General features: G+C 34.0%; 1 protein-coding gene across 1 annotated transcript; it reads left to right on the top strand.

The window, feature by feature from the left end:
• The first annotated feature begins 13,168 nt into the window (after positions 1 to 13,168).
• LOC143592871 (cytochrome b5-like) lies at positions 13,169 to 14,559 on the top strand. The gene is made up of 3 exons (XM_077072672.1): positions 13,169 to 13,283; positions 13,937 to 14,003; positions 14,105 to 14,559. Exons 1-3 carry the CDS (start codon positions 13,197 to 13,199, stop codon positions 14,359 to 14,361), a joined length of 411 nt encoding a protein of 136 aa, XP_076928787.1. The 5' UTR covers positions 13,169 to 13,196; the 3' UTR covers positions 14,362 to 14,559.
• Positions 14,560 to 15,895: the final 1,336 nt, after the last annotated feature.

Raw genomic sequence — 15,895 nt, 5'->3', positions numbered from 1 at the left:
TTGTGCTAGAGCACTTTTATTCAAGTAATTAAGTTCAGAGATTGGAAACTGAGCTATGGAAGATAGAAATATTGTGTGCTGATCACTCGGAACGCGCTAATCGTTTGAAGGAATTGCCATGTCTGGTAACATGGCTAATTACTCCTGAAACTAAGCGAAGTGAGCACTATATTGGGGACTAACTCCATCGGTAAGGAGTATAGTCAATCCTGTAAAATATACAACCTTTGGAAGGGTTGTGTCACAAGCCAGCATTGATATATTTGATTCTATGGGAAGCGGACTGGAAGGACGTTAGGTGAGACGTCGAGTGTTAAAGAAGAGAAATGATAAAGGTAAAGTGCAAGATAGGCTTTGAATAAGTAGGTATGTCCTACAACCCAGAATTATACTAAAACTAGTTCTGGTGTGAAAACATGAACCGCATGAAGGGTCCTTCCCTAAATATGGAAAATATGGTCATCGGCAGGAAGAAGAATGTCGAGTGATAGTAGGCCACGGGTGTGGTAAAGATGGACGTAATGCCCTAATTGTAGAACCAATTGAAGCCATGTGAACCGGCAACCACAACCCATTCGTGAACAACCACTCCGAACCCAACAGCTTCAATGACAATTCATCCAAAGAAATCAAATTATGCCAAACAGTTGTACTTGCTATGAATGTGGCAATACAGAACGTTTCAAGAGAAATTGCCCAAAGTTGAACCAAGGTGTCGTTAGAAGACGAACCTCATGACAAGCATCAACCTCTGATCAAGCAAGGAGCCGTGCTTTTGTGAGTAATTCGAATAAAGCACGTCATGATCCAAAAGTGGTATAAAGTATGTTGTAGTTTCAAATCAATAGGCACCAGTGATATTTTTACGGTCGTCGATAGTAGTTAATTCCTGTTAATCTCCTACCCTTTGGAAAGATACCGATTAGTGAAACTATAGAACCCTATACTGTAGAATCGCTAACGGTAAATCCCTAATGGTTAACTAAATTGTTCGGAATTGTCCTATTATTCTGAACGATTAACCTTTCCTTATTGACCTACGACCAGTAAAGTAAAGAAGTTTTGACGTAATAGCTAACATGGATTGGCTAACTCGACATGAAGCGGAAATCAAATATGAAAAGAAGACGATTAGAAGCTCTCTTTCGGACGATGAAGCGATTAGATACAGAGAAAAGTGTACGGTATTATGTTACCACTCTAATCTCATCTTGAGATGTTATAATATTTACGACAAGAAGACGTGGTGTATTTAACAAACGCGATTGCCAAAGTATTTAAAAGAAAACATATAGAAGATGTTTCGGTGATACGTAAATATCCAGAAGTTTTCCCAGGAGAACTTCCTGGATTACCGCCAACCCGACAGGTCGAATTCAGAATCGATTTAATACCTCAAGCTGGTCCTGTTGCTAAAGCATCTTACCGACTTGCGCCAACTCAAATGCAAGAATTATTGGATAAAGGTTTTATACGACCTAGTTAGTCACCATGGGGTGCACCAGTGTTATTTGGGAAATGAATGACGGAAGTGTTGGGATATGTATTGATTAGGGAGAATTGAATAAAGTGACGATCAAGAATAGGTATTCACTTCTTCGAAGTAAATGATCTGTTTAATCAACTGCAAAGGGCGATTTATTTTTAGAAAATTAGTCTTAGATATAGTTATCACCAAATGAAAAATCCAAGAGAATGACGTTGCAACAACAGCGTTTCGTACTCGCTACAGCCATTATGAATTCTTAGTTATGCCTTTCGGGCTAACAAATGCGCCGGCAGCATTCATGGAACTCAGGAACCGAGTCTGTAAACTTTATTTTGACAAATTTGTCATAACATTCATTGATGATATTTTGATATATTCGCAACGTAAAGAAGAGCACGAACGACGGTTAAGAAAAATTGTGGAAGTGTTAAAGCAAGAGGAGTTGTACGCGAAGTTTTCGAAATGTGATTTTGAAGGCACAATCCCTTGGTCATGTTGTTAAGCAACAAGGATTTCACATAGATCCAAATAAGATGGAAACCATTAAAATTGTGCCAAGCGCCGATTTTAAGTCTCCCCGATGGAGACGATGGTTTTGTCGCATATTGTGACGCATCGCGTAAAGAGTTAGGATGCGTGTTGACGCAGTATAATAAGGTTATAGCCTATGCTTCCCGACAGTTAAAAGTACACGAGAAAAATTACACTACTCATGACTTAGAACTGGGAGCGGTTATCTTCGCACTTGAAATCTGGAGACATTATCTCTACGGTACGAAGTGCACCATCTTCACCGATCATAAAAGTTTGCAGCACATATTCGATCAGAAAGAACTGAATATGAGGCATCGAAGATGGGTCGAGTTGTTAAGCGATTATGACTGTGACATCCGTTATCACCCCGGCAAGGCTAACGTCGTAGCCGATGCCTTGAGTAGGAAAGATCAGGTTAAGCCATTGCGAGTGCGAGCGCTGGGGATGATAGTCCAGTCGAACCTTTCGGACCTGATTCGAGTCGCTCAACGTGAGGCGTTGAAAGAGGAACAATTGGAAAAGGAGGAACATTACGGCAATGAGAAGAATTTCGAACAACGCGTGGACGAAATTCTCTACTTCAAAAATTGGGTTTGGATCCCGACCCTTCTCAACCTTCGTGAATTAATCATGGACGAAGCACATAGATCGAAATATTCCATACATTCGGGATCGGATTAGACTATTGATGATACGAATATCTGAAAGGATTTTATTAATGGCCGAGTTTGGAGAGAGATACGATTATGTATGTTGGTGAATATGTAAGTTATGCAAGAGATAAGGCTGCACACCGAAAACCCTAGGGAACGCCACAACGACAGAAAAATTCGCCAATGATAGTGGGAATAACTTACAATGGATTTCGGGACGCAAATTCCCAAGGTATATCAAAGGCATGATGTAAATTGGGTAATCGCGTATCAATTAACCAATCCTCGCATTTCATTCCAATCTATGACGATTACCACAATGAATCCTCGCCCAAATTCACGATGGTGAAAATGGTATCTTATCGTGGAGTACCATTTTCAATGATCTCAGATCGAAATAGTCATCCTATTTCCATTATTGGAAAGCGGGGAAGGAAGCATCGAGAGCTTGAAGCTTTCTATGGGTGAAGTATTTATCACCAATTTGTTAAATTGAAAATGGGCGTCAATCAAGCCATAAGAGTTGAATTGATTCGAGAATCAACCAATCGGATTTATAATCTTTAAGATAAGTTGAAAGCAGCGCGTGATTGGCAAAGGATTTACGCCAGCCTTCAAAGGAAACCATTGTCACTGGAAGGAGGTGACAAGGCATTTTTAAGGCATCACCTTAGAGAGGTGATATGAGGTTTGGCAAAACCGAAAAATAGCTCTTTAATATATTGGACCTCATGAGACTATCTCCATGATTGGTCATTTAGTTTATTGATTAAAGTACTCCAGGGGCTAAGTATTATACATGATGTTTTGCCATGTATACGGATTGAAAAGTACCTAAGCGATGAGGCAACGAAAGTACTAGTAATGGAAGTACTCATAGAAGACATGCTTGATATGATAAATAATTCCGTAGAGATAGTAGACGGGAAAACTAAACAGTTTGGACATGCCAAGCTTTATTGATTAAGATTAAGTGAAATTCACAGCGAGGACCAGATTATATCTGGTAACGCGAGGGTGAATTCTGAAGGAAACAAAAAAAAACCCCACCTTTCTCTCGAAAGGGGATAGTGGGCGTGTAAAATTTCGAGGACGAAATTTCTTAACGGGGGGAGAATGTAACGATTCCGACGAAACCCGGTATACCCTAACCGGTAGACGATAGTTACGTCATATTTAATGTCGGGTACATGAGTTACCATGGTAAATATACGAGAATACATGGTTCACTGTATTGATTGTACGTGAATATATAATTCATCGTATTGAATATGCGATTAATCGATCGATAGTTATTGAAACCCGAACGAATCGAGGGTTCAATTTTAGACGAGATATATGATATTTAGTGATGTTTACGAAGTATTAAAGCTTCGGGATAAGTGAATTAAAGCACAGAAAAAGAATTTCGATTTAATGGTACGTCGGTACATTAAACGAAACCTTTAATACCAAACCGAGCAAGAGATGATCGATCAAGCCGAAAAAGATGCGCGATAATTAATGATATGATGTTTTAAGTTAATAAAAGTCATGGTTTAGGTTTTTGAAGTTTTTAAATCGGTTTTATATAAATTTCATTTTTAAGCCGAAAAACGACCGTTTTAGCCTCGTTTTAAGCCGAATTAAACATTTAACCGAAAAACAAACTGAACCAGATTATCCAAAACATTATCCGGATTACGAGAATCCAAACATGTGGCCTAGAATGAAGAGGTGGGTCCCACCCCACCCCCCTCATTGAACCGATCGGAATTAAGGGGTGTTACCCCATTCCATTTCTTCTTTTTTTTACATCAACATTCAACAATCCATTCATTCTCTCAATAATTTCATCCAAAAACCGAGAGTTCTAGCAAGAAAAACAAGGTAATGATCGAGTTATTCACGTGTTCATCTTCGTTTCTTGAGTTTGTTTGCAAGAAAATGAGGTTTCAAAGATGAAAACCGATTCTTGCATGATCAAGTGATGTATACGGGTTATACAAGGGATCTTGGTCCAAGAAAGGAGTTAAACGAATCAAAAACGAATTTTTACGGTTAAATCTTTGTTTTTGGAATCATAACCGAAACCATGAAAGAAATGGCTTGATCGTGAGTGTAACTTGCTTGGTATTGTGGTATGTTGTTTGTAGGCTCTGTGTTTAGTGGTAGATAAGGCGGAAAGACGAGTTTGTAGCTTGTAGTGGCGGAAAACGAAAGGTATATTCAGTTTATGTTCGGTTTTGGAATTGTGGACAGATTGTTGATGGTTTAGAGTTAGGTCATGAAATTTTACAGAGGTGTTAAACACATGAAAATATGAGTTCTGTGAATGTTTTGTAATTTTTGGATAAAGGATGATTATTTGGTGAATTTAATGCTCGGTTTTGGCCAAAAATGGTGAAAAATAGTTAAATATCATGAAAAATTCTGGAAAATTGCAGATAAGCTTTTTATGTCATGTATAAGTCACACACAAAATTTGAGGTCCGTTGGAGAAGTCTAAGTAGGCTTTTCGGTTAAACAAGTTCTAGGGTTTTCTAGCTCGGTTTTAGTGAAAATGGCATGTAAAAGAAGATTTTGGTTCTGGAAAAATTACAGGGGACTATGTGGATGGCAGGGGACATCCAGGAGAAATTTGGGATTTTTCTAAGTTCGATTGGTATTTACGACATATTTAGTGTTTAAATGGTGATTAAAAATGGATAAATAAATTTTAAATATAAAATTTATTTCTGGAAATATTTTTATAAAATTCCCCACTGTCAAAAAGTGATTTGTACAAAATTTCAAGATCCGAGATTAAACGGATAATTATTTGTGCTAAAAAGATGATAAAAACAAACTTTTAAAGCCTAAAACGCATAAACCGGTAAAGTTCGTCTAAACGAACTGACTGGTGTATAAAAACCCTAAAAATGAACTATTTTCATATAATAGAATTAAACAAGTAAAAATGAATCATCCGAAAGTAATTCGGATGATTTGGGTATTTTTAACCGATTTAACAGTTTCCGGTACGCCAAAGACGGAAACGGGTCCCGCGGCCAATCGGGGCGTCTAAACCGAGCTCAAATTTCACAACTTAAACTAAATTATCATTCAACCACTATTTTTGGGTCGTGTGTGACCAAACTCATTTTTGAAACATAAAAACAGGTAACGGGGAAAACGAGCTATTAGAAAATTTGACTGTTGAACTCTAAACGACATCACAATCTGAGTCCGGAGAAGTGTTTCTGGGTTAACCTTGCCCCCAGAACGGGTACAGTGCTGGGTTAACAGTGTCCCCAGATGTACCGGTTAACTTGGTTAAAGTTATATTAATAATGAGTGTATAGTAACGATCGTAGGGATCATATTACAGATTGGACGTGTTAACTGATAATGATTGTTGTTACCTGCTTGCATGTGCTAAGGTGAGTTTCACGAGCCCCTTTTTCTGAACTGTTTTCGAATATTTTCTCGGGGCGGAAGCATGTTTTTACTGAAATGTTTAAGTACATACTGAACGCATGGATTTGCGTGGATTTATATATATTTTATTATACGGGAATCGTACGGAAATGTACTAAGATGGTAATTGTCTGAGTTGCTAACATTCTATGGCCCCGGAACACGAGTGATTAACTGAAAGCCGGTAGAGTGTGGATAGTACTATTGGTCTGACAAACCCAACTGGTCCGGCATGGATTTGCTGATGTTTTCCAGCCAGTTGCACATGTCTATTTTGGGTGTTATATATATTTTGCTATGTAATGTTAGACATAGCGGTTTGGGGCAGTTCCGTGGGCGGGGGATATGCCACGGGTCCGTGGGCGGGGGATATGCCACGGGGGTTGTGTGTGATAGTCAGAGGTTTCACTTGTGGGCTCAGCATAATTACATCGATAATATTATATTTTGATGATGATTTATCATGGTTTACCCGAATTGTGAAACTCACCAACTATTCGTAGTTGACCCGTTTTCTCATATGCTTTTCAGGTACAACTAAGATAAAGTGATTGCTTACGTGCTAAGTGCTTGATGTGTGTAAGATTTGTGTGCGGAATGTTAGGATACATTATAATAAATAGAATTATGTATCGTATTGTATGATGTGTGTATCACCTAGACGGTAATGAAATACGAGATAATGTAATTTTGAAGTATATTAATGTATTCAGTTTTCTTTATAAGCAATGTGGTTGATATCAGAGGTGTCTGTTGCATCCCGTTTACGTTTCCGCTGCGGTTACGGGGTGTTACAGTAGCTGAGCATGAGATGATTGAAAATAACATGATCAAGGAAGATAGACCAAGTTTTCCAGTTGCAAATACATTGATTCCTCCAATGAGTAATCTGTCTACAAGACCTCAATAGCATATCCCTATTGTTTATGAACCAAATGATTTCAATTCTGAGTCACCAAGAGTGTATCAGTTACACCAGCACCTACTGCTAGTCAATCTAGTCAAGCAAGGTTCAATGTTCAAATGTTGGAAGATAGAGATACATCCTCAATTGCAAGTGGATATGCTCCTTATGTGCCTACAAGTGCCAATCAAAGCAATGAATATCAAGCATTGTTTTCCATGTTCACTCAATCTTGCAATGCATTTGTGGCCAAGAATTTAATTCACACAAGTGTTGTTTAATAAGATCTTGAACAAATGGATGCAGATGATCTTGAGGACATGGATCTCAAATGGCAGGCATCAATGTTGGCACTAAGAAGAAAACAGATGTATAACAGGACATGAAGATGTACTTTCACAGGCCCAAATGACATAATTGGATTTGATAAATCCAAAGCAATTTATTGCATTGTCAACAGCCAGACCATTTTGCGCGGAAATGTAATCAGCCAAGGCAGTTCCAAAATCAAACAAATCAAAATCAGTTCTACCAAAACCAACAGAGAAACCAATTTCAAAACCAAAATTCATACCCTCAATAAAAACAGTTCCAAAACAACTATCCCCAAAACCAGCAGATTATTCGCCAACAACAACAGCAACCACCATGAAACCATAACACAAATCAAGCTCCTACAAATCAAAATAGAAACAATCAGACTCAACAGGGTGTAAACAATCAAGGGAATGTGGTTGTTGCACTAGAGCCACAAGATGGAAATTTTGACTGGAGCAACCATTGAGATGAGATTAAGAAGGTAAATGTTGCATACATGGCAAAGATCAATTAACATGTTTCGCTTCAAGTTCTCAGGTATCTTCTGAACATTCTACTTATGATTTACTACTTGTTATTGATGATTTGAGAAAGGAAGTGGGAATGTGGCAAAGTGAGAACAATAGGAAAGACACTATCATTAATGTATATGAGTTAAGTGAAAGGACTTATGAAGAACAAATCAAAAGTCTTGAAGAAGACTATTTGAAGAGTTACAGAACTCAGTCAAGAATTACTATTGAAATGGAAATATTGAAGAAAATGTATATTGATGAGAAATTAAGAAGCACACAAATTCAGGTTAACTTGATTTCCTAAAAAATCGGGTTGTCACTGGTGGTATTTATGGAAAAATAGAAAAGATTAAACCAGAAGAAAAAAATAAGGTTGTTCCTTCACCCTTCAATGATAACTATTTACTGAAAGTTGACAAAGGAAAAGGGAGACTTATCTAAGCCAATTCAAGTCAGCTTTCCATGATATGAAGAACTTTATTGAAAGTTTTGAGAAATTTGTGGTAAATGAAGGAGATTTGTGATGACTGAAATGGATACCAATGAGTGCAAATCAGTTGAGTCAACTGAAAATGATTTGACTGAGAAGACAAGTGAATAAAATGAGTTAGTCAAAAGGAGTCCAAGCAATCAAAGTAACAAATGTGCAAGTTGTTGTAGCTGCAAAGTTCAGAGAAAACCATGGAAAGATCTTCAAAGAAGAATAATCCATCAAATATGAGAAAAGAGCTACCAACAATTACTCCAAAATTGAGGAAACATTATGAGTTGATGATGAAGAATCATAGAGTGTTTGGCATTTGTGGAGGTTCTCAAGACCAACCAAGAAAAGAAAATTCAAGCATGAAAACGTATCTTCAGAATGGTAGAATATACAAATAAACCCAATAAAATAAGCTCAAGAATGAGACATCTACTGTGTCAAGAGGCATCCATACAAGCAAATCAGAAAATAAGCATCCAGAAAAGAATCCCAATAAGCATCCAAGAATGATTTGGGATTCTTTCTTTATGGACCGGGAGCATAGTTGATGACATAAACATTCATGCACCAATCCAATAAACATAGTGACTAACTGGCTACGAACACTATTTTTACATTTCATGTGAAAAGTCTTGCACCCTAATAACTAAAGCACGTACAAAGCGCATTTAAGAACTAGAACCAAACAGAACCTTTTTTAAAATGACATGTTTCGACCATAATCAAATCGTTACGTCTTAAGAATGACCCATTTTAACCTTAACCAAATCGATATCTTCTAATTTGACCTGTTATGACCCAAACCAAATCGATACAATTTTGAAAAGAACCGTTGAAACCCAGACATATTAGATACCTTTTCATATTGATTTGTTAACCAGAACTAAACTAATACACTTTTAAACTAAGAAGAAAAATGAAGGGTAACACATACAACGTTCTTATCTTTTTAAATTGTTTCTATCAATTACGAATTCATTATTACTGGTTATAAAGATCCAAAAAATATATATAAAGTTTTTCATTGACTTCAACACACTTGAAAGTTGAAACTCATGTGAACCTTTCACTTAATTTGTGAACCTCCATATTTTTTTCATTTTTCAGTAGGCACTAAAACCAAACACCAAACAAACTAAATACAAATTGAAAGGAAACTAAATTGAAAAATTCAAAAGCAAAACCAAAACCTAAATAAAACTAAATACCAATAAAACAAAAACCGAAATGAAACTAAAAACTAAAACCGATAAATCTGAAACCGAACCAAAAACAAAAATGGTAAAAACCAAAACGAAAAACTAAATAACGTTAAACCCACCTAAAAAACTATAAAAAAAATCTAATTGAAACGAAACAAATTTATAAATACTAAATCCGAACAAAAACCAAAAACAGAAATGAAACCAAAATAAAAAATAACTACCATGAAACTTTGAAAAGAAAAACCTAAACTCATTAAGAAACACATGTATTATTAATAGTATAATAGATTATAATATATTGAATTTAATTTAATATAATTTTAAATTATTATATTAGCAAAATAAATATGATAATGCATATTATTTATAAAAAGAGTTATTATTTTAATTGTAAATAGAGCTGTATTCTTTTCTTTTAATTTTTTTATTATATCCTTCTAACTAATAAATAATTTAAAACTTACAAATATTTTTTTATTATTAATTTAAATATTTTTAATCAATTTTATATGTAAGCAAATATAAGTTATGTATAAGTGAAAATAAAATAAACTAACAATTTGTGTATGCGAATGTGAGTTATGTATAGGTTAGTATTAATTATGTATTGGTGAAAATGAAATAGACTAGCACTATATGTAAGAAATTTGTAAGCCTACACAGAATTAACAACCTGTGTAGGAAATTTGTAATACCATCTCACAGTACACGTATAAATCTACACATAACAAAAGAATTTTTTTTTATTTTCCATATAAAACTAAATATAATACATGACAAAAATATTAATAACCTACATTTATAACATTTCCATATACATATTGTAATGCCACCAACACACTACATGAATTTGTGTAGGCAATACATGATGATATCAATATAGTTTATACATTGATTTGGTATTTGACGCATTTAACGAATTATAAATGAAAATATTATTGTGTTTAATTTATAGTACTTTTGATTAAAAAAATCTAACTATACTATTAAAAGATGAGTATTGTTCACATGACATTCAACTAGTCACTCCTCATAGGATTACCAGGTAGATGTCATGTCAGCTATTTCCTATTATATTTTGACCTATGATCTATTTTCTTATTATAACCATGACCCGTTTTCCATAGCAGTAAAGCTTTGTAAAAATTTGAAAAAATAAATTATCGTATGATACGGGTCTTGAACCCAAGACCTTATGTTTCAAACTAAAGATGTTTATCAACTCCACTTAATTGTGTTAGATTTGTTGACTTAACATATATAAATATGCATTCTCGTCAAGTATAAAACCAAATTTATAGTAAATTGTTGAGCTTTCCATAATTCACAATATACAAACTGTATAGGATTCAAACGATTTATATCTTTTTTTTTCTTATTCTTATTGACCAAATCCAAATAATTTTATCATGTTTAATCAGATTTAATTATGATCTGTTCTTATAAATATAGCATTTACAATTCATTAAATTATATAAAATACACATATGTATTATGTTCTTTTTATTTTTCACCCATACGTAATACGGGTAACAAACCTAATAAATTAATAAAAAATAAAATCAAAACAAATTAATTAATTAATTTCTAACTTTGAGTTAATTGGTAATAAATGTCAATTAAATGTTATTAATAACTCCATTTTGACTTTAAGAAACTCACATAGAACTGCACTTTACGTTAAAATCCGGGTCAATAATATTCTTGTTAATTAAAAATTTTCTATTTTAATTTTAGACCATTGATTACAATTAATCAATGACTAAGATCTACTTCTCGTACTAATATCATTTCTCGTCTGAATCATCCTCACTCGTACTTAACTTCTCTTTTATATTAATTATTATTATGTTTTAATGTATTGAGCCTATAAATAGATGCTTTGTACTACATATTGAGATATGAATGAAAAAATAAATCTCTTTTTCCTCAATTCTCTCTGTCACTTATCACCTATGTATATAGAACTTGCTAATAGTTGTTTCAAAATAGATTTAACAATTATCGATTGAAAAAATAAATGTAATGTGTTAAAATATATTTTATTAAAATACACATAACTTAATAAAGTTTATTTGGTCAACAATCTAATCTAATCTAATATAATCTAATCTAACTTAGCAGTACGTGTGTTCGTGTCCGTACCTTTACCCGATTTTACTCGACCAAAAATTAATAAAAACACGTACCAATACTCGTACCAAATTTTTCGGTATGGTACGAGTATTTTGGCACAAAACCCGTTTTTGTACCAATTTGCTTTTTTTATTTCCAAATCTTCGAAGATATTGAAACATGTACTGGTATGAGTAACAAAAATCCTGTATTAGTCCGAGTATTGGTACTTTCATAGGTACGTGACGGATACCAAATTAGTAGAGGTACCAAATTGGCCTTCGATTTAATGATAAGACAGTATTGAAGAACCCTAATTCGGTCCCCTACGTTAAGTGATTTATTTGTTGGTTCGAGTTTTATATGTTATATTATTTAATTTTGAAGAAACGTTTGGTACTTATTTAACAATAACATTGTTGGAGAATTTATTTTATATCTTAAATATGAAGAATCCCAATTAAACATTTATATACTTCAAACATGTACAAAATACCAAATGTACCCGTATCGTACCCGCACATGTACCCGATTGTACATGTACCAAAATTCTACACAAATGAGTACCAATACCCGTACCGAATAAACTAAATCGGTAAGGGTACATGTACATGTATGGGTACGCGTACGGGTATTTGGGACAGACTCATCCCTAATCTTACTATACCATTAAAAGAATACTTATTGTCCACATGTCATTCAACTAGGCCCTCCACATAGGATGTCATGTGTACAAGTTTCCAATTTAACAAATTCCACTTCATTATCTATTTGGTTTAATCAAAATTGTTTCATATTTACAGTTTTGAACCGAAATGATAAAATGACAAATATGTCGTTGGTGGGAATGAAACCCATTACATTGCTTTTAAAATGTTTGTAGCCTACCAACTCGGCAATGATGAATTGATACTAGTTTTCTCTTTCCATAATATGTATAGATTCACAACTTTCTATTTTGTTATATTTTAAAATACAAATACACATTATTTTTTATTAATCTATGTATTTTTAGAAATATGCAATTATACATTCATTAATGTACATTATATAATTTATATATGTATATTTTGAGTTTTCTATAGTTTTCACCCGTGTGTTACACACAACACCGACCTAGTGCACATTAAAGACTCGTCACTATAAGATATAAAAACATAAATTGGATTTTAATAATACCGTCTTTTTGTAGTTTTCCGATAATAATCATATATTATAAAATAGTTGTCATTGGTCCCGTCTTTCACACTAATTGTTTACATCAGACTTCACTAAAAAAAAAAAAAAAAAAACTAATTACCTATTTTCCATAAAAACTTTTGAATCCCTAAATTCAGGTTGTTATAAGTATTTATTTGTGATAATCCTACACATTATCAGAAAAATAATACAGTAGTGAATTATGAAATACCGAGAATAACGTAGTGGTTTTGGTTTGAAAATCTGGTAATTAGATTCAAGAGGTCAACATAGGGGTGCACAAGACTCATAAAAGAATCAATCACACCATCCATTTCTTCGTTTTCATCTTTTAGGTGTCGATGGCGTCAGATCCGAAAACTTTTGTGTTCAGCGATGTCTCCATACACAACAAGACCAAGGACTGCTGGCTTATAATCGATGGAAAGGTTTGTTAGTTAGTTAGCTTGTTGATCTTGCGTTGGACGGTGTGATTTTGAGTCTTTAATCGACTCATCGGATTCCTGTGGTTGACTGGTGTTTGGTGTGATTATTCATGTGCTCTAGTAACTTAACTTTATCTGATTTACGACTATGATATCCCTTAACAAGTTAGGCTTCAGATCTGCAGCTTCCGCTTACTAGTCGGCCAATAAGGGTTGTACGGTTTCATCTCTAACTATGCGGTTAATGCACAAGGGGTGGTTTGGCTGGGATCATAAATCAAGGGACTAAAGAGATCATTTTGTTTCAGATTTGTTTGCTAAGTTTTAAGTTCAATTTTTATACTGTATATGTATGTCTAATGTCTTCGTTTATATTTGAATTAGCTTCAAGTCAAGTTACTCTTTGTTTACTTTCTTGCAGGTTAAGTTTGGTAGGCTATTTAAACCCCTTGTAATTCAGTTTTTTATTTTGTCAAATTAATAATAAACTAAAAGAGTCGATCCAGTTTGATCAAAACTCGAACCTGTTTCCAGTTTTTGTGTGCTCCCGGTTTAACAAATGTGATAGGATTTTAATAAAGAGAACATAGTGGGGCAAGAAGTTTTGATTCAAATCATTGATATGATCAAGTGTTAATAACCCTAACGTGCACCAGGTGTATGATGTGACCCCATTTATGGAGGATCATCCCGGAGGTGACGAAGTTCTGCTAGCAGCAACTGGTAAGTTTAACTTTGAGATAACTTGTTCATCTTTCATGCCTATGAAAGTGACTTTCATAATAGTAATAATATCAGCCACTGATGATTGCTGTTTGTTGCAGGTAAAGATGCAACCGATGATTTTGAGGATGTGGGCCACAGTGACGAGGCAAGAGACATGATGCACAAATACTACATTGGTGAGGTGGACAAGTCAACTGTTCCTAAGAAGCGTGCGTATGTGGCGCCTGCCGACAGGGTCTACAATCAGGACAAGACTCAAGATTTCATTGTGAAGATATTGCAGTTTGTTGTGCCTCTTGTGATCTTGGGGTTGGCTTTTGTTGTCAGATCTTACACAAAAGAGAAGTCCGCCTAAGACTTAGATGGTTTGCGGTTTAAGTGAGTTGTGGAGAATGTTTGTGTTAGCTCATGGACTCTTATTGAACATGGTGAGTCTATTATAACATATTACTCAATCCTGGTTCTTGGTTATTTGGTAGATGAATAATGTGTCATGAAGACGAGTTTCTCTTATAATTATTAATTAATAATTAATGTATTGCATTGAGGACCATTTATACAATTGAACTTTGCACTTCATGCTCACCAAGTACCTGCATTACATGTGTTGAATAAAATGAAATAAACGACCAAGTACCTGCATTACATGTGTTGAATAAAATGAAATAAACGAGGGGTCAAACGAGAAAAAACATTTATTGAGCTCATAGTGGATAGTTAGACCATCTCTAATGGTTGGTTTATGTTGGTTCAAACCAACCCAAAAACCACTTAAACCATTGGAGTGGATTGGTTGGTTCAAACCAAAAACCAACCATTGTGGGCCTCAAACATCACATCTTTCACCTCACACATATATATATCTATATTTATATTTATGAAATATATTAAAATGTTATACATATATATATATATATTTTTTATATTTATTTCAAAAAGACATATTTTTTTGTTTGTGTATTTTTTAAAAACGATTTTATTATTTATTTTACAACATTTAATTCGAATATAAAAACATGACAAGAAGTCCAAGAAAAAAAAAACGTTACAAGAAGTGATGATGTGAAAATGTAAAAATGATATTGTGAGATTATAATTATAAAAATTAAATATTTTATAGTATTGAGAAATCTTATTTAAAAAAATATAAAAGTAAGTGATGATGTGGAAATGTAAAGATGGTTTGACTGTTGGAGTAAAAAATATTGTTTTATAGAAAACTGATGTGACTGGTTTGAAAACTGTTGGAGATGTTCTTAGGTATAGATTCGATAAACGGCTTTGACTTTAGCTTTTTGCACAATGGAATTTGAGGGCATTGAATATACCCTTTTGAAGCTTTCGCTTTTGGAGGGACGTTATGGGTGATGTTGAATATGTTAACTTAGGATAATCTAGTTCATAATAAATTAATATAGTGTGACTTGTAGATGACTATAATAAACTAGTCCAGATGAATATTATATAAAACTCGTTAAGCAACTAGAAGACGGTGGAAAATTGAATGGTTGAGGGTTCCAAAATCAAGTTTCATGTTTACACGAATCTTCTTCTATCCAGGGTGGGGGTTGTATTATCAAAAGTAGATATAAGATGTTGAAACTGCAACCACACAACAGTTTATATAATTTTTCACAATTATGTTTCAAACATACCACTTTAATTATCGATTCACATATCGTTTTTTACACATGGACGTCAATTTACACATTGTGTTTTCACCAATATACCAATTTAAACAAGATGTTTTACATTTAAGATATACTAGAAAAATATATAAAACATACATGTCACACTCCGATTTAGGACCTAGGCGTTTGAACTATAGTTGGTACATGTTTTGTAAATACATCAGAGCTGTGGTTATTTAGCGAAAGTTTTACTTTATA

The sequence above is a fragment of the Bidens hawaiensis genome, unplaced genomic scaffold, assembly GCF_021521415.1.
Source record: "Bidens hawaiensis isolate Kalapana, Puna unplaced genomic scaffold, B.hawaiensis_p1.1 tig00041320_1, whole genome shotgun sequence".
NCBI classification, from domain to species: domain Eukaryota; kingdom Viridiplantae; phylum Streptophyta; class Magnoliopsida; order Asterales; family Asteraceae; genus Bidens; species Bidens hawaiensis.
The sequence above is the reverse complement of the archived record's forward strand: the minus strand, read 5'-3'. Positions and strand labels throughout refer to the sequence as shown.